Below are 24544 nucleotides of genomic sequence, written 5' to 3' on the forward strand. Positions count from 1 at the left end.
ACACTGTTCTAGTTCATAAATACGTAAGAGAGAGTGGAAAATACTTCAATTAGAATGAGACATTCTGAAATCAAACTTAAAGCTTTTGTAATGTTTGGAAACAATAAGCAAAACTGAAGAACAAAGCAAGATGATCAACACTGTTTTTTAAATGACTAAGAAGACCATATGATACTATCAGCAACAAAAGCATCTGAAAGATACTTTAAGATTTTCTGCTCTGCCTTTTAAAGTCAGGTACTTTTCATAGAAACAAAGTGCAGGATAATGAAATCCCAGTCATCACAAGATAACTTCCATCCCACCTTAGTTTCCTGGAAGTCCAATTATCATGCTACATTGTTGCTACAATTGTTAAGAATTTCAGCACTTACTGACTTAACAGTTCATTAACAGATAGTCGGGTTGGTTATCAGACTGCTGATTGCCTTTTCTGACAGTAATCATATTTTCCTGCGTTTATCTAGCTCTCCTCTGTTTCATACCAGAAATAATAAAAATGCAATTTTATAAATCAAAACAAGTATCTAGAACATTGCCAAGAATGTATTAAAAGAGCTTCAAATATTATTTGTTTCTCATGAATTTTTAGTTCAGAATCATCTCAGCATATCCACCCTGTCCATAAGTAAAATGTCAAACCCACATATACAATACAGTAAAAAACTACCAATGTTTGTGAATGTTTGCACACCCTAAGCACTAATTGAAATGTCTCTGTTGTACCCATTAATCTTAAAGTGCCAAAGAATAAAGCTGGGAGAGAGCGATGAACAAGAACATAAATCACAGGCATCACAGTGAGGCCTGGAATGTGCCAATGTTGGACCTTATGAATGAAACTGCAACAGCAAAGCAGTCTCTGAGCAACATCCAGTGCCAATTCCTTATTCCACAGAATCATAGAATCAGAAGGGAAGACATTATTTTCTGCAGCGTACTATTCTGCCAAGCTGCCACAGTCCTTTTTAAGCTTTTCAAAGGGTTTATGTGTAAAACCATTTTCTTTTTTTACTATGCTTTAAAAGCTTTGTAAAAAGAAATAATTTTAGTTTAATCTATTTACAGTTGTACTTATTTCAAACATTAGAAATGGAATAATAAAGCACAGGGCAAGCTCTCTCTGCTATTATGCTATTTGTTTAGAAGGCAAATGATTATGTAATGGATGCACTAGTTCAGCTTGTCTAAGTGAACGCTTTGGTATCAGCTCCATGTATATTATGCAATTTGCTTTCACAGCCAGGATCTTTTTCTAAAATTGGGAAATCAGACAAATGCACATGCACATATCCCTACACATCTACTAGAAAAAACCAGTTAGGTTTGCAATATCAAATGCACTAAGGATCAAACATCAAAACATAATCTGTGGCCAACTTATACAATCTCATCATAAGACAAACCTTAATGCTATGATCACAAATATTATTGGCAATTCCAAAAGTAATGCCTCCTATTTAGAAACTACAACAAATACGAAGAGTACAAAACAGGCAGAGTCAATTGTCAGCTACTAAACGTTATTTTTAAATGTAATTACCACCATTAACTTTGCATTTTCACCAGCAATGAACACGAGCCTGCATGCCATGCTTGTGAACATCTGCACAACCATCCAGAGCATGGCTTGTATTTCACACTGCTGTTACCACTGCTGAAACACACACCACCTCTACCTCACGCACATCCACTGTTTGGTCTCCTTAAACATTCAGCAAACATTGACAAATGTCAATGGGTGCCATTTTTCTGCATGGAGGAATTCATTTCCACACCTGTGTTTCATATACGCTTCCAGGTCAGACACCATTGCGTCAGACTGATCCTCTGCTGCCATATGTCACGTGGAAACAACATGTAATGGAATACTGGTGGGAAGGTTCAACTTCTACTGCCATACCACCAATATTGGTGGTATACCTCTGATATTGTGGTCCAACAGAATCAAATTGGAGGCATTACTTTTGGAGAAGCCCTTGTATATTATTTCCAAACAGATCCTGTAATCCTGTCATCTCACCCTGCGCACTGAAAGGCCTCAAGGCTGCAACACAATGGCCTGTCAGAAAGATGCCTTCATTTCGTGCTACAGAGTTTTAAATGGAATGTAACAAATAGTGCAGGAGGAGGAAAGACACGCTTGTGGGCATCAAAAATGTCTTTTAACTTTGCCCCTGGAATCCCACAAGAATCCCCTGTGATGCTAACTAAATTGCTCGAAAACAAACTTCCAGTTTCCCACAGATGGCTGCTAATTGAGCAGACATCAAGTTGTTGAGTTTTTTTTCATGTGTCCAAGTTAAACACCTGAGGATATCCAGAACTGCCACAATCTAAAGAAGTCACTAAAATCACTGAGATCTGTGCCTCCTCAATATAAGAGGAAAGATAATTTGGAGGGGAAAAAACCCAACAAAAACAAAACAACAACAAACAGAGCATGAGAAACCAAAGATATGCATTAAAGAAGTGCTAGCGAGCCTTTTCAGTGAATCTCAGCCATCAACTGCAAAAGTAGGCATGAAATATATTCACACCACAACAATGTTAAGAAAAGACTTCCTTAATACAGAGTAAAAGCTTGACTTACAGTGGTGAGTTCCATGTAAAATATGGGGAAATTAATTCTGTGCTTGGTGCTAGATTCAACCAGTTTTATTGAATAATTTGGTTGCTCTATTTTGAATAGCGAGTTTATGAAATGAGCACTGCCACTCTGCACAGTGAGTAAGCAGTGGCTCTAGGAGGGAGAAAACTCTATGTAACAGCACAATTAAAATTTGTACTGTAATAAATAATCTCAAGTGGGAAAATAGAAATTTCACAGACATTTTATTTTTTTGTGCTTAAACTTACAGCCATAATATTTATGTGGTATTTCTGGGCAATTTTGTGCTAGACTAAATGTAGTGATTATGATACCATTAGCAGTAGCAACAGTTGTATATTTCAATCAGATACTGAAGTTTAAGAAAAAAATCTTAAATTTTGCTCTCAAAATTGCTTGCACACTTAATTGTAAGTACTTTTATAGGAAGTTGTGATTTTATCATATTAAAAACAGCAACAGCAAACTGACAAAACTTTAATAGATTATAGAAAAAAAGATGACTCTGTGGTTAACATTACATTTCTCTGTAATTTTAAGACAGACATAGATAAGAATACTGGAACATCTACTTACATTCACACTGTATCACATCTAAATTAAACTGCTGAATTGCTCCCATGCTTATTTGTTTTAATTCAGTGTCCAGTAGCATCTGCATTAGTGATGTTGAAAGATGCTGGCAGGCTGACATGCAAGCTGTCTGGGCCACTTTTCCCTAGTAGAAAGAGCAACACATTTTACGATAGAAACAAATGACATATTACTAAGGAACAGCTTATCTGATTTGATCTTATTATACGCTCAGTCTTAATGAAGCAGGACTTAGATTAGAAGAAGAATGATCACACTTGTAGCTGTTTCTCTGGCCTGTTAGCTTTGCTTCCACTAAATCAGCAAGGAAACTAAATTAAATGGATGTCAAACAATTATTGAAACTTCTTCCATTATTCCATCAGCTTTCAAAGATACAAGGGCATTTCCAAACAAGGAAGAGCATAATAACAATATAAGCTGCGGATGCCTGAGTGTGGATTTTTTTCACTCAAATCAAATGAAAGCAAAAATGTGTGCATCAACATGCTGCAGATTTTTAACAATAGTCTTAAAAAAAGAGACTAACCAAAAATACTGCTTTCAGTTGGGGCATCTCTCATAACAGCTTTTGCTAATCATTGACACCTTCGTTGCCTGAATTCCACCTCAGAGCTTGGTGCTAAATTATTTAAAATATTCATGCTATCCATAATTTTTTTTGGTGCTTAATAAATCAGTGCTGTCAGTAATCAACCACGTACAAAATGAAATGCAGCCCTCTGCTGTACAGAATAGAAATATTTTTTCAATCAGTCTAGTTAGTAACATTTCTCTTAACAAAGCATAAGTAATTGAGACAAATCATTTCCAGACCAGAGAACAATAAAACAAATCACCAAAAATCAGTAGTTAATTTGATAAGGTATTAACATTTTAGTACATAAAATTATAAAAATATGGAAATTCTGCTACAGAAGGAAAATGAATTAAGAGCAGATACTCAATCAGATGCCAACATTCTATTCATAGCACTGCAACCTTCAAAATCACAGAGATCTTGGTTTGCAAATGGAATTATAATGAATTGTTTTTATGTGCTTAAAAGATGCTTTTCAATTACTGTATTACAGTGTATACTGAAACAAAGGTAAGTATTTACATGCTCATATGAAAGAAATCATAACTATGTAATCCACCTACTGGGGTATATAAACCATCGTATCCAACAGTAAAGTGATGACAAATATTCTCTAAAGCAATGGTTCCCCAACTGCTCTGTGCAAGGTTGGGATGATAATTCACTGTTGACTCACAGAAACACATATAAGCCAAGGAACGTGGTAAGGACTGACAGCAGTTCACTGTTGAAAAAGTTTGGGAAGTTCTGCCTTAACATCTGAAGATTTTGTCCTTAATAGACTTGTTCATATTATTAAATTTTCATGCATACATTAAACAGCTTTTGCTAATACCTTTCAAGCTTTAAAATACCTCAAAATGTCAGGAGCTTTATATCTAAAATGAGATGTCAGTTTCTTAATTGAACACCTCAGAAAAGTAAATAACAATTTTGACCAAAACAGATGAAGTGACAACATGGTATGTAAGAAACAATGCAAGAACAGCATGCTTAAAAGTCTCCCAGATCCATTGGTAATTACACTGGGAGACATGCAGCTCTATTCCCCAAGCAGAACAATATCAATATGAATGAGGGGGGGGGGGGAAGACAAGAAAAAAAAGAAAATGAAGAAAAAAGAGGTGAGGAGGGCAATCAATGGGCCACAGTTCATTTAATTACTGTGTAGTGGGTTTCAAATACTTAATGGAAATGTCATTTTGATTTAATGGAACAACTAGTGCATCTCTGTTTAAAGTACTGCTCCATCAAATCAGCTCCATGTCCTATTTATGCTGCCACTATACTGTAATAAAAGTTCAACCAGATTAATAGGTTGTCAGGAAAAGAATTAACGTTTAATGTATTTTATATGCAAACAATGTGTGTTCCTCCTATTATTGTAAGTCAAAACCAGAATTTAATCTTTCTGATAAGCATCTGTAGTTAATTGTTGAAATATGGCAAATATCAATAGTACTGGAGCACAAGATAATGATTACAATACAAAAATGACATGGAAAAGACACTTGGATTTTAAATAAATATCAATACACATACATTTAATGCTTCTCTTAAGATTTTGTAAGATGGAAACATCCTAATATTTCGACTATTTCCAACTATGCAACTTGAACTACAGGCTTATTGTTCACATGGCAGATAATAGATTACCATACAGTTTACACTTTACAAAAATCAATTAATTGTGTTATCTGGAGGCAGCTAACTTATCAACATAAATGCTGAATTTTACCTCAGATAAATATGAACTTCATTGTAACCCTCATCAAAATTCAGTGCTTCCCAGTAGAAAATAAGTTGGATGTACAACATTTAAAAATGAATGAAATCCAAATTTGTTTGACAAGTAAGTTCCAGTTAAAATCCCTCTGCAAATTTCCATCATTCACCAATTAATCAATTACTTGTCATTTTTTCATAATGCATTTTAAAAGGAAAATTTGAGATTTGTGAACATAAAAAAACCAAACGTTTCTTTTCCACAATGAAATAAATCTCATTTAGTTTAATTTTTTTTTTTTTTTTTTTTGAGAGAGAGAGAGAGCGAGAGAGTGGCTGCGCCAACTGTATCAAGCAATAAAATATCTATATTCAATAGCATGCAGAGATTCAGCAGGCTTCTCACGTTTGTTCCAGTATTGCCTCCCATGTGAGGACACTACTATTATCTCCACTCTCCCTATGTTAATTGCTGCTATCTACAAAACCTATTCTTCCACTCAACCAATGTAAAGTTGAGGAAACAAGGACCCTATTCTATAAGCAAAAACACCTGCTAACAGTGTTAAAGGCAACCGTTTTTGTTTTTTTTTACCCAGCCTTCACATTTTGCTGAAATAAAAGTTTGTAAAAAAAAGAAAACCCTTAGACAAACTTATATTTCAAAGGAGCTTATAAAGAGAATCTGCTGACATATTAAATCCTTTTTTATAGGACCCAAAAGCTTTTCTCCTAAGAACAATTGCAGTAAAGAGACATTTGGCTCCTAGGAAATTCCCAAAGGGTCAGCCATATGCATCCTTCCATGGCACCTCCACGGCACTGCTTTCTAAGACCCACGCTAGCTGTCTCAAAAGCAGCTTTCATCATTCACTGTGGTGTCAGTCAATATGATTTATGGACTGCATTCAACAAAGTCAAAGGATATAGAATGAGAAATATGACTACAATCTTCTAATTTGTTTTGTATTGAGCCACTTAAGAGTCAAAGACCTGATGTCAGGCTGAGACCAGCAACACAATTAACCGACCAGTGACAGATTCATCCATCCTCCCTGCCAGGCTGTGCCAATCAAAGACAGCATGAAGCAGCATTTGAAGAAATCAGTAAGAAAACCCATTCTCTAAGTAGCCTATGGAGGCTTTTGATTGACAGTTTTTGAACATAGCTGCAGAAAACCACCACCCCTTCACCCTTACTGCAAGCTGTGAAATTAGGCTTCTGCTGTCAATCACAGAAACAATAAAATAACACAAACCACCATCCTCAGCATAAAAGGAAATAGCAAAACTTATCTGTTAAATCTAAGAAGTTAAGATTAAGAAGTTATTTAACAGTATGAAATGTTCAGCAAAAAATAAAAATCTGAAACTGAAAAAAAAGAGGCAACAACCCATAAACATATTAATTTTGTCAGCTATAAAAACTAAAGCAGAACTCACATCCAACTTTTAAACTATAGATAAAGAGACAAGTATATTAAAAACCTAATATAACTGTAGGACTCAATTTTACTTCAAGTCTCCACAACAAATTCTACTGAAAATAGCCAACAGTATCTAATTGAAAATAATTTGTAATTGTAACTTTTCACTAACTATTCTTTCCTGAGGGGATGACTAACTTTATACTTACAAGGCACAAAAATTGTAAAACCTTTTATATACATATCCATAATCTAAAAGCAAAATGTATGATTACTCTTTACCTGTTCAAAATACAAACTTAAAAAATGCAAACTTTATCATTCAATTGTCTTTACGAAGTTAACAGCTGTATGATGAAAATTTGACTTCCTTTTTGATTAGAAGTATCTAATGATATATTGCAGCATGAGCTTAAAACAGGATGTTCATGTAAAAGAAACTGAAAACAACAATAATCTCAAAATACCAAATCCTTGTGACTTCAGAAAACAGAATCTTTAAAAGCTGCATGACTCTCAAGTTGTAAGCTTTCAAAAGCAATGTGGCCTTCATGCCATTCATCTCTAGAATTCTAGCAGTGCTCGGTCACGATACAACCAGCGTACTGATGCCTACCCAACAGTAACAGAAAGTATTTCTAAACAAAATATTCAACATTCCCAGTGCTCATGCCACCTTGATAGTTCACCATGAGTATTCAAATAACAGAAGTTTGCACTGGAATGCACTAGTGTTATTCAGTCCAAACTCCCACTTCAAGGACTACTTCCTACCCTAGTTCAGGTCCATTGGCTTTTTACTTGGTGGATATAGAACAAGTTTTGTAGTAGAATGCTTTGTCCTCTATATTCCTCTTCTCAAAAGGACTCTGCCTAAGGATTGGAACTATTTGTGATCTAACACAGTACAGTGTATTACTGCAGTGATGACGAGGTAATTGGAAGTTCTCATAATCTACTAAAGCAGCTGTACAAAGTTAGGGGAAAACAAATTATTCAATGAACAGAGTATCTCTCTTTTCATTAGTGAAGCACATGTGTATAATAACATATTTCAACGAAAAAGACAAACTTCCTCCCAGGAAAGGTGGCATGGGAACTAGCTTTAAAGGAGTTGTCGCATTGAACCCTTATCCTCTCAGTTATCTGGAGAAAGAAGCTCTCCATACCATGAAGGGGAAGAGATGAAGATTTACGTACATGAGCACCATTGGATTCTAGAATAAAACCACGGCTGGAAATAACTCTCGTGGGGGAAACACTGACACTGCTTCAAAACCAAAGTCCTTCCAGGTGACTCCCAGCTGCAGAGCATCAGCTCCCCTGCCCTGCCCTGCCTGCAACAGGACAAGCCCTCCCTGGAGCTGGTGATAGCTTCTTAACAAGATCACCAATCTTAAGACCAATGAAAATAGATGAGAACTGAGAACATCAATGAGAACTGTACACGTTGGAAACTTATCCTTCATTTCCAACACCCTCCATTAAAGTACACTCTCCTGCTGACACTTTAGATGAGGTACTTCAGTTAAATTTGTCTATGTACATTAAGTCATGAATTAAGCTTTAGTTTTATCTTTTGTCAAATTTCAGGGTAAATTTAGGATGCAAACTAAAAATCCTAAGGGGAAAACAAAACAAAACAAAACAAAACAACAAACAAACAAAAAAAACCCTCCAAAACCCAAAAAACAACAACCAAAAAAATTGAACATTTAAATGATCACAAATTAAAAGGAAATAGAACAAACCTAATATAATTTAATATACACTCAATGTATTTTCTTGCAGTCAGGAGTAGAATTTACTATTTAATGTATGCTATTCAATTTTACAGACAATCTCTACACACTTCAACACAAACTACTTTGGATCCACTTCCAGCTTCCCTGGTAAACAAGAGACAGAAATTCCCCAAATTATTTTTGGCACCTAATCCAATGAGTACTGTACTGTAACAAAACTGCCCAGATGTCTGGCTGCCCTTGTTACAAAATTCTAATCTATACTACAAATAAATTCAAATTACTGTTGACAATTACTGAAAAATAGATCAAGGAATTTTAGACAACAATACAGATTTTACTATTTTTTCCCTTTAAAGTGATATATTTTAATTCCAAATTGTTATGGTAACTACTGATAATTGTTTCAACATAAACTGAAGGTTTTAACTAATAGAATAAAATGCCTTTTTCAGATTTGTCCACCTCTTGCACGTGTATTTTAAGTTTATGCTTTATTGAATACAAGAATACATCTATGCACCAGTGAGATATTGAGTATTAAAGATTTTGCTCTGGTATTAAACTACATTTAATTATTATTATTAATTTTTTTGTTTTCCCTGAGAAGATAATTTTAACTGCAAATTTTCCATCTATCATAGCATTGATCCCCACACTGTATACAGTTAGTGCATTATACACTTACTCACTCACATAGTGAATAGCACAGTACACGTTCGATCAGTTATGCAGCATAATAAGATTCAATTACATTAGTGATGGTAAACCAGAATTAGACATTCACATAGTAATTGTCATGATTTTAGTAATAATTTCAACATTTTCATTATAGTAGAAATGCTTTTGCCAAATTAAAATAAACTGCTTGTATAAAAATTGATGACCTGAAAATAATCAGAGCCTGGAAGAATTTCTAAATGCAGTCCATCATCTTCTAAACAAATATGTATGTGGGCAAACAAATTCCCTTGACCACAGACAGATGTAGCAGAGAAAAGATGGACCTTTCAGTAATACTCTATTCTGTTATGTCAAACTACCTCAATTCTGTATGCATGCCTCATCACTGCATTTTGATACCTGACCTCACTTGTGAAAGGCCTCAGAGCCTCCTCTAAATGATCTCATTTGGGATGCAATGCACACCACCCGCCTTCTGCAAGGCTTTTAGGACTCCTGCCATTCCAGTGTATGAAAGCCCTGCATTAGCCATTAACCTGATTCCTGCATGCAGTCACACGAGGCACACAGCAAGTCATCAACAAAACAGAAATGCTTTTTTTTTAATGATTAAAAAATGAAGCAATAAGCCTGCAGGCAGTTCATAGTTTTTTCAGTTCACATGCTTTTCTTCATCTTGCATCTACTTACCGACATAGCAGCATGGTCATTGTTGTTATTCTGAGAAGGAAACCAGTAAGGCAATCAAATCAAAACAAAAAATTTAAGATGTACTGTCAGCATCAAAAAAAAAAAAAAAAAAAAAAAAAGAATAAAAAATTTGGTAGCAATAAAAGGAAATGTTTCCAAAAATAACAATTATATAATTGCTTAAAAAAAAAAAACACACCCATGCACTTCTATAGTATTTTGTCAATGTACAACAAAGAGATTATAATTGAAATAATACTAGTTCAGCACTAAAATGTTTTCCTGTAATAACAAACTGCATACCAAAATATCAAAACAGTAAACTTCAGATCAGGCAACGTCTGTTGTTTTGCCTTTCCATGAAGTTTTCTATATAACAAATAATACATTCCAAAATACTTATGCCATGTTTATTGCCTTGGCCTATGAAGGCTATCTGTATGGTATTAACATACTTCATTCAGGCAAAATTTAGAATGGCTTAGGACAGTAATAATTTAAATGTTACACAATCCTTAAATAACTGTTAATGTAAAGGTAATGGTGCTATAACTGGAAGATGGAATTAACACATTTTCTTTTCCAAAACTGATGCTAAAGCACAGTACATATATACAGAGGAGAAAACTGAGACACAAAACTTAAGAGAAAAAAAACATTCAGAGACGTAAGATGTTTCCGGTGATTCCGTGGGTCTAGCAGACTCCAGCAAACTTGTGCTATGAAGTGTGCAAGTTCAAAAACACTGAGATCAATGTCTATCTGATTTAGATCTCTTATGTTCCCATTGAAATAACACAAATTGCACAAAACATTTAACAGAAAGACTATGTTTTAAAAATCTGTGTCTACACTGTCACAGAAATAATTTGATATAGCCTCGGGTGAGAGCACAAAAGGAGACCTCCAGGTGTGTTTCCACAGCTTACACACAGATCCGAAACAAGACAGGACTCTAATGACAGGAATCCAGCAACCACCAGGGAAATCCAAAAGCAACCAGAAACCTCCTGCCAGAGCAGACTCTTCAGCCATACAGCCCCAGCTTGTTACCTGCCCAGAGTTTATTTTACAAAATAAACAGTTAATAGGGACTAGTTTTCTCCAAAGGTTGGCTTGCATCTCCAGGCACTTGTTTCTATTCCTTTTATGTTTTTCAAGTCTCTTAATGCCGTAGCTGCTACTTTCCAACACTCCTAACAAATTATCTCATTAAAAGAACCTACAACTTTCTTTCAGTTGACAGTAGGACATTTAAACTTCTGTCTGTGGTCCATTTGAGAAGACCTATATCACAAGCTGTACATCATTGTTCACAGCTGCTACGTGCAAGTGCCCATTGAGGAGCAGTGACATTTGTTCAATGAGTAACAAAAAGGCGACAGTGAATTTAACCAACAAGCATGTTATCCTTTATTAAAAAAAATGCTCAGTTGACTCGGCATGGAAGCTTGTGCCTCACACTTCCCATTCACATCAACAATGAATGGGCTATGATGTTGAGTAGTTAAAAAAAAAAAAAAGACTGAAGAATTGCAGCCACTTAGCAGAATTTGGAAGACCTGATAAGCCTACTATGTCAGCAACTTCAGCACCTTGCTGTGAATGTAAATAAATTATCTTCCAATCTGGAGCCTCAAAACATTTATGCACCGAGAATTGATTCCTGACAGGCATTGCAACGTGGGTAAAGCACTCAGACATCACTGTGACATCAGCAACAAAGGACAAGCTGATGAAAAGCAGATGCATCTTGAAAGACTTCGGGAAGTTACTCCACATCTACAAACGTATGAACTCTTAGGATGATAGCTCTAACTAGAAGATCTTGCTTTTTTATCTTTAAGGCAGGGGAAAGTGAACAACGGAATGTAAAAAGTACATCAATCAGGATACTGGTGCCCTTTCACCTGGCACAAAGTAACAAAGGATATATTTGAATAAGAATGGGGACTCACTTCAATGATGTTCAATTAACAATTATTATTTATTTATTTATTTATTTATTTTGTCAGATCTACTTAAAAAGAACAAACCCAAGGCCTCCAGAATCTGCACAAATGGAGAACTTGCACCAATTCAGTGCCCTTTGAATCAGTGAATGTAAACACAGAAGGGTACAACAAAGGACATCTGAGGACTTGCCTGCTCTAGTAAACCTAACTTATTACACTATTTGTATATCAGCTGTTGCTTGTATTACTTCTAGAGTATTCAGAAGTATTTTCTAATTATTATCATAGGTAAGCATCATCAACATACTGAAACATCTGAAGCACATCTGTACTGAAAATACTGAAATATGTGCTAGCACACATGCAATTAAAAAAATCACATATTTGTTCAAAATCTTAGCATTATAAAAGAAAATAATGCTCTAATGGCTTGATTTTACACTTAATTTTGAACACTTACAGGTAAATGAGTAAAAACTTGAAAGGTGCTTCTTAAGAAGTTAATGAGGTCCATTAAGTATCCACTGGCTCTTCCATCTGATTCAGACATTGTCCAATCATAGTCAGCAATCTGAATAAACTCATCTATTTTTTGGTTTAGCTTTGTATATATTTCTCCTTCTGCAGCATGCCTTGCATCCTGAGGGCAAAAAAATGCAGAATTACCAGAATTCTGAAATATTACTATAACATGGACTAAATCATTTTCTTCAATGAAATTGAAGTCTTATGGGTTTTTATTTTTTTAGAATTTTTACTTTTTACTCCATGTTAGCTTTTTATTGAAGCAATAAGTCTGAGGCTGTTGTTTTTAAAACACTCCTATGATGTTGTCTAAAAGTATATATAAGTATACTTAAGAGAATAATCAAAATTCTCAGCAATCAAGGAAATATATTTGAACTTGGAAACAAAACAATTGCTTTACTCTCTTTCACAACAATCATGTTTCATTCAGCTTTACAAATAGATTAACCCTGAAATTTATTTGATCTCTTCTACAAAGTGAATAATAAAAGAACTCAATTACTTGAACCCAATTACTTTATGCTATAAGACATAAAGTCCAGCAACCACTGAACATTTATGTAATTCATATCTTTAAGGTGCACAACTGAAACAGCACATTTTCTGCAAAACTAGCTTGTAAATACTTCCAATAAACAGTCCTCCTTCAACGCATAAGAATTTGACAATCTGTTAACATGTCAAATGAAAGAATACGCTGACAATCACAGTTTTACAGATGTATACGACTCTAACAGTTTAAATAAAGTTAAGCCTTTGTCTAAAGTTTCTAATTAATGATGAGACCTCAGTTTCAACAATTTATAGTGAAAAGTTTAAGTTTAGTGTGATCATTTAGTCTACAAAACAAAGAAAACCCAAATTATTTATGGAGTGGCTGTATCATCTTCACCAGCTAATCATTCCTACTAAATGGCAATGACAAGATCAGCTCATTAGTTTTTGTTTCTGGAAGCCTGTTTTTGGCTACCATTTATTCTGCTTTGGTTATTGAGTTACAACAGAAGCAGTGTGCTGTGAACTGTTTAATCAAGGAGTGTACACTAAGAAAAATGTGTGAGGAGACGACAAAATGGACTCCAAATCCAAAGAGTACTTTTGAGAGACAGCGTTGTGAATCCCATGCACAAGTGCTCCAGGGAGACCTCACTGTGAGACCTCCAATACTTGGAAGAAGCATATAAAAACAGGAGGGTAAATGACTGTTTACACGGGTTGACAGGACAAGGGGAAATGGTTTGAAACTAAGACAGTGGAGATTTAGGTTAGATGTTAGGAGGAAGTTTTTCTCTCAGAGGGTGATGTTGCACTGGAACAGGCTGCCCAGAGAAGCTGTGGATGCCCCATCCCTAGAGGCATTCAAGGCAGTGCTGTACGTGGCCCTGGGCAGCCTGGTATAGTGGCTGGTGATCCTGCCCACAGCAGGGGTGTTGAAGCTGGATGATCTTTGAGGTTCTTTTCAACCCAGGCCATTCTATGATTTTATAAGTGAAGAAAACCTAGCAGCATTCAGATATGGGATGACTTCTAGAAGCAGAGGAAATACTCCACCTTTTATCTCAGTGACATAAACACATCAAAAAACTTGTGAAAGCTCACCAGACTTTCACCCATAAGAAAAATGACAAAGGCGGATGAAGCAGTTTCGTTAAACGGCTTCTTTCTAAAAGGAAGATTAGGTTTAAAAACAAACTTCTTCTAGAGGGCAAAGGATTCAATGCTTTGTATCTGGCTCTTCAACAGCCATTACATACCCTAATACTGAGACCCTGGGTTCAAAAAATTCTACCAGCTAGATCTATGGATTTATTTATTTTTGTTTAGTGTGACTGCTGAATTAAAGAGGCAAAGGAATGCAATGGCGTCCACAACTGCAGTCAGCCTTCTGAGCATAAAGCTCAGAAGTATGTTGTAAATTCTGAAAGCTACACTTTCTTAACACGATAAAATGAAACAAGGTGGTTTTGTTTTGTGGGTGGAGATGTTGATTATTTGTTTTTAATTTATACTTTACTTTTACACTGTTACAAAAGAATGCTTCCAGAGTTTGAATGGTATTTTCAAATGGCATCTCACATCCAATACTAAAAGAGGAAAAGCAGCCCTCAGAAATAGCAGCAACGAAACAGGTCCAAGGGCTTGTATTAAAAAAAGAAAACAACAGTATAGATGTATTTTTGAGATCATCTCATGGAACGTAAACACTGCTAAAAAGAGTTTTTTGATCACTCAGAAAGAATGAGGTGACATGATTTGCCACCAGGAGATGAATTTAATAACTGTAGAACATACCAAACTTTATGAGGGTCCAGTTGGGGAACTACATGCAGTTTTTCATTAAATACAATTTTTTTAAAAAGGATTAATGAGAAAAGAATTTTCTGCTGTAAGTAGACAATGTAGTGCTAACAGGTTCTCCAGGGAAAGAGACAGGAGAGAAAACAGAACATTTTACTTATATGTTTGTCACTGTTCACTCTGTACTTTGCTGCAGGGCCTAGGTACTAAGCTCAGCTCTAATACACAGCTATAATATCCTGTGATTTTCTCCAACAAAATTGAAATTGTATAGTAGTTAAACATAAATTAAAGCGAAATCCATTAGCATAAAGTGTAAACTTGAAGCTGTCATTTATTAGATGAAATTCATGAACAAATAACATTTCTTAATAAAATCAGACTATGAGTGCAGTGTTTTGTTACGAATGTTAGGAAAAGCATGAATTGGCCTTACAAGAAAACATCCACAGACATGAAAATTCAAACAGACAGATGCACTGTTGGTATATAACAGAGCCAACATAGCCTTGATCTATAAGATAGGTCAAAACTTAGTAAGACTGTACGGGCATGGCAATGGTAACTTCACAACATCTGCTACACTTTTTCTGCTTTGTCTTATTCAAGAAATCCTTAAGAAGGGAAGGGGAAGAGAGAAAAACAGGAAAATCACTGGCAATCATTTGGAAATATAAAGTGTACTGCAATTATGATGATGTCTTATTCCACCTCACCAACCTTTTAACATATGCTAGAGGGGATATAGATATAGAATAAGCCATAAATTACACCAAAAGGAAAAAAAATGGGATGCAGAAAACAGAGCTACTCTCAGTAGGATTAACCCTCCTTATCCCATCTGTCTTTACTTCACTGTATACTGCAAAAAAACCCACATACCTAAAGTACAAGTTACAGGTGCTTTGGAGTCCCTTATGACATTTTTGGATGTTGTGTTTCTCTTCCAAAAATCTCTACAAAGGAGTCCCAAGTGACTGGGAAGGCAATGCACTGGCTGGATTTACTGGATAAAATGACCCATGCAGGATTATTCTTCTGTAGGAATGTTTTCTTCAGAAAGAAAACCCTAAGTCCATTTCCTCCCCAGAAAGCACACAGATTTGCTTTTGTTCTAACCCCCCAAAAAAAGATACTTGGCTAGATTCAGTTGATTAAATAATTTCTGTCTTACTTTACATATATGAACTCCAATACTTTGTTTTGCAATACATGCAATCACCTGGTTGCACTCATTGTCTATGGAGAGTATCTTTTATTAGTAAATATGGCACTTTCAAAATTATTTTACAACAGGACTGTTAAGTTCTTGCTTACAGAGAAAAACTGAGAAATGCAGAGGTTAAGTGACTGATTTCTCATTTCTTAGTTAGCTAGCAGCAAACTTTGACAGAGAACCCTGCTCCTTTAAGTGCCATCCCACAGAATACCACATTGCTCATGAGAATAGTTTGAAACCTTTGAAGTGAATACCTGTGATTCCATAGAGTATACAGGTTTGCTTTCTGAATGAACAGTCATTATAATATCAACCATATAGTCATGAAGATATAAGTGATAAAAATAATAAAATTTGGAAGAATCCTTCTCTAAGGATACTTATCTTTAAAGATAAAAAAAATAAAGATTTTTTTGTACATAATTATACACAAATATAATTGTTCATATCTAGCCCTATTTCCATTTTAACAAGCATTACTATGCAAATAAATGTAAAGGACATTAATAAAAACAGGAATTCTAAAAACAATTGGATAATTTGTGTTTTGTAACATGTACTAAATATTGCTTTTACATTATCATCACACAGTCATGAAACCATGTCAGATTACAGTAGCTGTTTGACTGCATTCAGAAATTCACACTGCTTGAAGCTTAATCCACTGAAAGCTCCTGGAGCAGTCAAGCTTTGTTTGTCACTCTGTAACTTAATAAAACAGGCATCTGTGAGAATATAGATGCTTCTCATATATTAAGTTTCCATACCAATAACATAAAAAACAGCGTTTATCTGTGTTAAAACTGAATTCCTAACAGAGCTTTTAGAGTTAAAATGAGAAAATATGCAGCTTTCCCCTCATTCCGTTTTTGATTTTAAATATATTAAAATCACTGCAAATGAATTAACTTTTCATATATGGTTGCATAACAGATGATGTATGCCATACCTTAAACGTAGAAAGGCCATAAAGCCTTGCAGTGTGAACAGTCACTTGTGAAATGTTTGTGATGTTAGAGATAAAATCCTCAAGGTATTTACAGGCTAGTTCCAGGTGCGTTGTGTTTATGATGATTTGAACAAGCTACAAGAAACAAATAATTATCATAAAATGCACTTTTCTATTATGCATTGACATTTGATGTTGTAAATAGGGATTGCTTTCAGAAACAGCGTTGATGGAAGTTAATTGCAGCATTTCAGGTTATCAGCTATTAACTGACAACTTTCAAGTTAGCTTACAAATACCACTAACAATTAATACCACAGTTTACATATGGAAGCCATTTTAAAAAAGAAGACTGTAGGTGTCTACTCAGTGAGATTAATTCAACTGTTATTTTAGAATTAAAAAAGGGAAAATAAAGGATAATATACTGCCAAAAATAAATCACTAGTTTGTACTACAAAAGCAAGCAAACAAGAAAACAAACACCATTGTGAAAATTAAAATAAATAAATAGATGCATTAAGAATTTTAAAGCAGACATTGCTTACTTCTCTTACATAATCTTAATACTATATTATATGTACTTTTACAAGAATATTTTTGGCAATAATTTCCTTAGAAGAGCACAGACTGGGGCATGTATATTAAACCTTACCTCTGTTAAACCTATATGAGGTTTCTTAATTAGGTTCTGCAAACAACTACTGAGAGTTCTTGTTAGCAGCAAATTTGTCGATTTTCTAAGCATGTCATCTATTTCTGTTGAGCTGAAATAAAAGTGCATTTTAAAACATGACAATACTCTGACAGTAAAACTCAGTTTCTTCCTTACAAAGAGAACTTTTAGTGTTCAGAATTATCCATGTGCATTGAATTTCTGGTTGCTTCAAGTCATCTGTGATCTAACACACAAAACACCTCTTTCATTTACCAAATCATCCATTAACTACATTTCAACATAGAAGCAAATCCTGTTATTTTTAGATTTTGGACATGTTTATTGACACAGCAGTTAGGAAAGAGTAATTTGTGTTTTGTAATGAGTTACCACAGAGGTCAACACGCACCAATTAGTACGTGTAAATTATAAACAGTAACAATTAAGAACGTGTGAAAGCGATTCATTTACATCTTTAACAGAGCAGAAGTGGGTGAGCAGCCACAAGTAACTCCCAGATTTTAGACCTGCCATGTTATTTTACATAATTATAACTGAGCTTTAGAGGTTCACATGAAAACAGGACATGTCAGAAACATTATGTTTTCCTTCAGGAAAAGGTGGGAAAGAAGAGGAAATTAGCATGTAAAAGGCACATTAAATTGCAGGAGAAATAATTACTAGGGAAACACTGAAAATGGAAAGGTGTAAAAAAGTAACCAGGGATGCTACACAATTATTGTGGAAATGATCATTATTCAAATATGTTTCTGAAATCTTACAGGCTTTGTTCAACCAAAAATCTCCAGATTATCCAAATCAGTCAATAATGTTAAAAAAGCCCTAGCAAAGCTTTGGTGTGTTCACTACGGCAAGCTAAATTCATCTACACACATATGCATTCCATACTTTCATGTATACATACCTACATTGTATATACATTATAGTACTGGGAATCACAGATAAAATATAAAGAATTATGCATGTAAGCAAGTAAGTATCCATAAAAATGAATTTTCAAGTTAATATTAACTATTATTTCACCTGGAAATTATAGGATAGTTTATGGTCATTCGCAGTCACAATTCTTATAGATTACCTGCGGTGAAGTGATTCTGAAAACTTAAGGCTTGCATAAATGAATTCCTTAACCTGGATATAAATCTGAGGCACTGACTGAGACATTGGGAGCTTCTTTGGAAAGGATTGCTGTGAAAATAAAGATAACACTCTGATTCTAAGGAGAGATTGGTATTAAACGTAACAACTGGAAAACTACTTAACACCATCAATATTTTAATCTATCAAAAGCTTTTCTATTTTTCACCAAATATAAGCAGTGGTGTGTATTGAGCTGACTTCTGCATCTGTTTAAACATCTTATAAACAAAATGTAACATAATCACTTATTTAAGTTACAACGAAGTTTGGAGTGTTTATTGTTCTCTATCAGCTACATTCCTGCTGGATCACAAAATTAGAGTCCGCTTTCAGGTATCTGCAGCAATGGATCTTGAATAAAACAGTTCCCCTCTACACCAGTTACTCCCACTGTGCTTTAAGTGCCTTATGTAAATTCCATCATGGGTTTGTTATTACTTGATCAATACTACCAAAATCATTTTCAGAAGGTGGAACATACTAATCACCCTTTTATGAAAGCAAATTTCAGTCAGAAAGTGGTTGATGCTATGAAAGAATACCACATCAGAATGCCAGTACAACAGAATTATTACAGTCCCTTCATATCTACTTTGTCTCACATATTCAGATACAAATATCTAATTTACAAAGCATGATAATGAAGTTGTTATCTCTAATATATCCCTGTTGGTCATTACTTGTATTTCTGCAGTATTACAGCACATAACACTGTGTTACAAAACCCAATGCATGGCATCAAAATCTAAGCTACCTCATTAAATAAGGACTGTATTAATTAAAATGAATTATTCATTTGTTTACAAAACAGTAGGTTTCATTATTCACTCAAACATCAGAGCAAGTGATTAGAGCTTTAATTTTCATATTTATTTATGAATACATAATTACACTCTTAATCTACATAGATTTTCTATTTTTAATTACTTTCTAATTAGAAATATCATTTCTGTTCTAATCATTCCTAATTGGATTTTGGCAAATCTTAGTAACATAAAACTTCTCCTTACCTTATCAAGTTCTGAATCTTGAAAAGGAAATTTGCTTATAACTATTTTGTATTCCTCTTCATTTGCTACAGGAATAGGGCTGTAGTTATCTGCTTCAAAAATATCCCTGGTGAATTAGTTAATAACATGACAAAAATAGAGATACGTAATTTATTAACAGTACTTTGCAATAACAAAAAATGTTAATGAATATAAATTTTACTACTAAATTTAGGGGTGCAATGTCAAAATATTATGGATTGGAATCATTTTAATTTGACAAGTCCAAACAATGCTTAGATGAATTTGAGAGTAACTATTTTATGCTGGCTCTTTAAGCTCTGTCAAATCACAGAGTAAAAAAAGCTGAAAACATTTTACTATGCATGTCTGAAAATACAACATAGTAAAGGAATTTTTGAACAACTACTCTATTCCAGAAAAACTGTGAGGAGGTGTTACCAACACTTTGCCTACACTAAAGCAGATACTCAGAGCAGCCAACTTCAGTACCACAGCTACATGCACTAATGGAAACGATTCAGAGAACATGAGTAGGTCAATGGGCACAGCTTTACTGAAGTATCCTCTTGGACTTCTCTACTAGTTCAATGACTAGGAGTCTAGGGAAAGTGAGAATCTTAAGTGGTCAATTTAATTTTAAGGTTATGCGTAATATGATTCAACAATCTTTATGGTAAACAATATCTGCACATTTAGACATCTGCAAACAGGCTTTGGAGTACAGTACCAGGCTGCCCTACTCCCAGGTTAACAATTTGCTCAAAAAATAATTTCAAAGAACATGTGCAAACCCACTTGCATTGAAAGAACATGAAGACATATCGGCAAAGTCAGAAGTCTGTCACTGATAGATATGTAATGTCTGACTTTAAACTTGAAATCAACCTAAACTAGGAACCACTTGGCAATGGCCTTCTGCAATTACCTAGGCTGATTAGTTTACTAAAGAGGAAAAACAGGGTCCTTCTCTTGGTGTTTCTCCAGTGAAATCCCTAAGAGGGAAGGTTTCTTCTCCCCATTAATTACAGAAGCAGTCCTTGATGGTTCTTCTCCTAAATTTAGTTACATGCAATAAATACATTAGTTCTACTTTATCTGAACTTCATATGCAATACTCAGTCAATTCTCCCAGAATTACAACTGTAACAAAATTTAAAGAAACAAGCAATAAAATCAATACGAAAGGCACGATTATTTTGAAATACTAACCTGAACAATCCAGACCACTTTTTAAGAAGTGTTTCATTGTATTGGTCTCTTATCTCAAATAAAAGATCAAAGAGTCGATTCACAGGAAAACCATAACCCTAAGGTATAAAAATGGAAAGGATGGATAATTCAGGAACTAATTTGCTATTTCTTATTATATCTTCAAGAATCTTAAATAACTGATCAATCTTATCACTTCTGCAAATCAGATTACAATACTTTAAATACACAACTAGACTATTTATTATATTCTTACAAAATATTTTTTACCATACTTTCAGCTAGCAGGCCGAAATCAGTCCCATTTTTCTGTAACATTTTAACTTGATATTAATGCAGCTAACCTTTTTTTTTTTTTTTAATCAGTCTGGTAAATGTTAGAAGAATATTTGTCATTAATGTTCATCTGGTTATCCCTCTAGACAGTTAATGATAGCTGGACTGCTAATTCACGTTCAAGTTCAGAAGTAAAGTATTTACAAAAGATAAAAATGTTTACAAGCAACACAGATATGAATATCCTGATGATAACTGAATTGCCCAGAATACATACACTGAGTTGCTAATACTGAAAAGGAGGATCCAGGGCATGAAGTACAGACATTTTCATTATTTAAAACATAAATTTTGTAATTGTAACTCTGTAATCTTGTTCATGATTTATACATATGACTTCAGGGGATCCAAAATGTACTCACTCAAAGTTCTAATTTGGCTCTATGAATTTCAGTTAAATTACTAATATAACACCTACTTGTAAAGTATCAGCAAATACCACAATGAGATTCTTCAGTTCCAGAACAAGGTCAGGATCATTGCAATACGACTGAAAGCAAGAAATTCCAGTTTTGTTAAAATGATTCAAAACTCAGGACATATGTTTTCAAAGAACATTAGCATGTAAGGAAAGTTGAACTCTCCAGCCTTACCCATATCCCTGACTGACTGTTTTGGTTAAAACTATTTAGACTCACTTACCTTCATGCAGTGCAGTTACATAAAGTATTTGTTCAGTCTTCTACATGAACTAACAATAGCATTAAAGCTCAGAAAAAAAAAGTAAACTAAAATCTAAGATACAATAAATGTTAGTGTCATACTGAGATTAAAAACTAGCAAATTACATTTATTTTGATGGAATATAAACACATAGCAAAATGCTTTGCTAAACTGATATCAGAGATTTCCACAGGACCTTCTGTGAACACTAAGCTTCAGTCTAACTAGAGTTAAAAAGCATTAGTACATCTGATGTAACACTGACCTGTAATTCTCCCCCATTTTTTCTACGTATATATGAACTGTATTCCACTGGTTTCCACAGAGGAATAAGAAATATCAGGCATCACCACTTGAGCTAGACTTGAAATATAACTTCAGGAGATTGCTTTGAATAAACTGAAATACTCAGCTGACAGAGAATTACATTCTAACCTTGTGATTTTTTTTTTTCTAACACTGTTACCACAACATAAACATACTACTACTATAGCATTGAAAAGGTAGCTCTGAGGGTTTTGTCGACAGAGTTTATTTTGGAAACACAGCATTTGGAATGATAATTAGGAACTATTTCCTGGTGGTGCTTTCAGTGCTGAACTATTCAATCTGATCTAATGAAGAGGTCAGTTGAGACTAATGAGGAAGGATTGCAATAATAACAGCAGATTAACTCTGCATATTCTAAACTGCTGGACTAAGAGAAGGTTTGGAAGACCCAGTGAGTTGTAAATCAGTGAAGGATTATGCAAATAGCCCATGGCTGTGGATCACAGCCTGACACTGTTAGGAACAACAAAAGCTTGGCAGGCTCCCTCCCAAATCTGAGCAATTTTTAATCAAAAGGAAAATAAAACATGAGAGAGGTTTAATTTTTCACTTAGTTATCATCTCAGTTTTAAATACACAGAATTCTTAAGTAAAAGGATTTATACTGAAATACTGATAAATCTTCTCACTTACTGAGTGGGTTCTAAGAACAGCAATGATCTTTGAAAGGGCCATGTTCCAGAGTTCATCAGTATACGTTCTAGTTACCAGTCCTTGGGTTACGTGTAAAATATGGTCTTCTACTACAAAGAACCTAAAACAAAGCAATACTTCAATTAAATTTTCAGTGAAAGAGCAGAATTTGCTCTAATATCAAGAGAAAAGTATAGTCAAGCCCTTTCCCACTGGAGCAGTGACACTTTGGTAGATTTGGTGTTCTTTGTTCATCGTGAAGTCAAAATGGGAAAAACCTGTTCTGTGCCAGCGGGAGCCCAGGTTGCTAGAGGGTCTTTCGGGGGCACTATACTGGCAGGATGTGAACGCCCATCACTGCTCAGATCCAGCCACCATCACCCACATCATTTATGCAGAAAATGAATCTTGCAGCAGAAAGTTTTTGGACAGTGGGAGAACAAAGGATGAATTAAGAATCAGTACAGTAAAACTGAAGTAGATGTCCATTTAGAAAACTTACCCTACGATTTGACTGAAGTATCTTCTATAGCCTTCTACTGTTTCATGCTTGCAGAGAAAAAGAAAACAAGTTTAGGAATAAAAATAACACTCAGTATTAAGTATAACCTAAGTCAATGCAAAAAGTAAAGTAATAGTTACCATGCTTGACTGTGGCTGCAGAACTAGTCTTGCTTGTTTCCTTCTTTGCTTTCTGTAGTAATTTTCAAATACTTCTCCATCACCCTAAAAAGAAGACAGAAATAGTTAAAACAAGGTCATTCTCTCAGTATTAAAAAATTCTTCTTAAGGGTAGAATAATGTTTTAAATTAAGTCAAATATTATGTACTTGTTCTACATAGTTTTCTTGCTGGCATTAATGAAGTTTAACAAGCATGGAATATACAGATTACATATATATATATAATTAAAAAAGAAATATAGAAAAATTTTGCTTGTGACTGCAGTCATACAACATTATACATTTGAATAAATACCTATGTTTATGCATAAGGTATATTATCTATTGTTCTACAGCTAAAACTCAGTGTGTCTTAAAATGTATCTTCAGGCTAGTCAAGAAACTGATTGCAATTCGACATTACATTAGAATTCCTGTGTTTATATGATACAGCTAAACAGCACATTCAAGAGCTTAGCTGGAGAAAAACACGTAAAATTTATTGAATATTCATTTCTTCCCTTTGGAATTGTTAAATAGAAACACTAATAAATTGGATTTTTCTCCTATCACAGTCCTTAAAATACAACACCCTTCTATGCCTAATCATTACACTGTGAGGAATTCAATGACATCCTAGCCATCTCATTAGGATGACCATTCAGTAGAAACCATCTATCCATTTGAAATCAGTGCTACATTTACTCATCTGTCTCCAGAATGTGATGTAGCTTGTATGCAAGCAGAATATCACAGCTTAGCATTTTTAAGGTTGCTTTTTACATCATAAGCCTGTAATTAGGCTCACAATATTTAGAATTTCATTACTTGGACTTCCAAAAAGTCTACGAATCAAAAGCGCGCAGAGATTTCA

At 34.5% G+C, this 24544-nt stretch overlaps 1 protein-coding gene across 6 annotated transcripts in view; it reads right to left on the minus strand.

Moving 5' to 3' along the window:
- The window catches only part of EXOC6 (exocyst complex component 6), an 84211-nt gene that overhangs the window by 28376 nt on the left and 31291 nt on the right, over nt 1-24544 (minus strand). For 3 of the 6 annotated variants that reach the window (XM_065746727.1, XM_065746724.1, XM_065746725.1), the window contains exons 9-19: nt 23651-23734; nt 23511-23557; nt 23009-23129; nt 21801-21872; nt 21047-21144; nt 19835-19940; nt 18763-18872; nt 17661-17772; nt 17006-17140; nt 12472-12651; nt 3188-3329 (exon numbers count right to left, since the gene is read on the minus strand). In XM_065746727.1, coding sequence (XP_065602799.1) covers nt 3188-3329; nt 12472-12651; nt 17006-17140; nt 17661-17772; nt 18763-18872; nt 19835-19940; nt 21047-21144; nt 21801-21872; nt 23009-23129; nt 23511-23557; nt 23651-23734 — 1207 coding nt within the window. Of the gene's footprint in view, nt 1-3187; nt 3330-10052; nt 10140-12471; nt 12652-17005; nt 17141-17660; nt 17773-18762; nt 18873-19834; nt 19941-21046; nt 21145-21800; nt 21873-23008; nt 23130-23510; nt 23558-23650; nt 23735-24544 lie in introns of those variants that run through there. The other 3 variants (XM_065746723.1, XM_065746722.1, XM_065746726.1) reach the window with 2 other exon arrangements.

Source organism: Cyrtonyx montezumae, unplaced genomic scaffold, assembly GCF_038088225.1.
Source record: "Cyrtonyx montezumae isolate F1298 unplaced genomic scaffold, pur_monq_1.0 scaffold_4, whole genome shotgun sequence".
Classification (NCBI taxonomy): domain Eukaryota; kingdom Metazoa; phylum Chordata; class Aves; order Galliformes; family Odontophoridae; genus Cyrtonyx; species Cyrtonyx montezumae.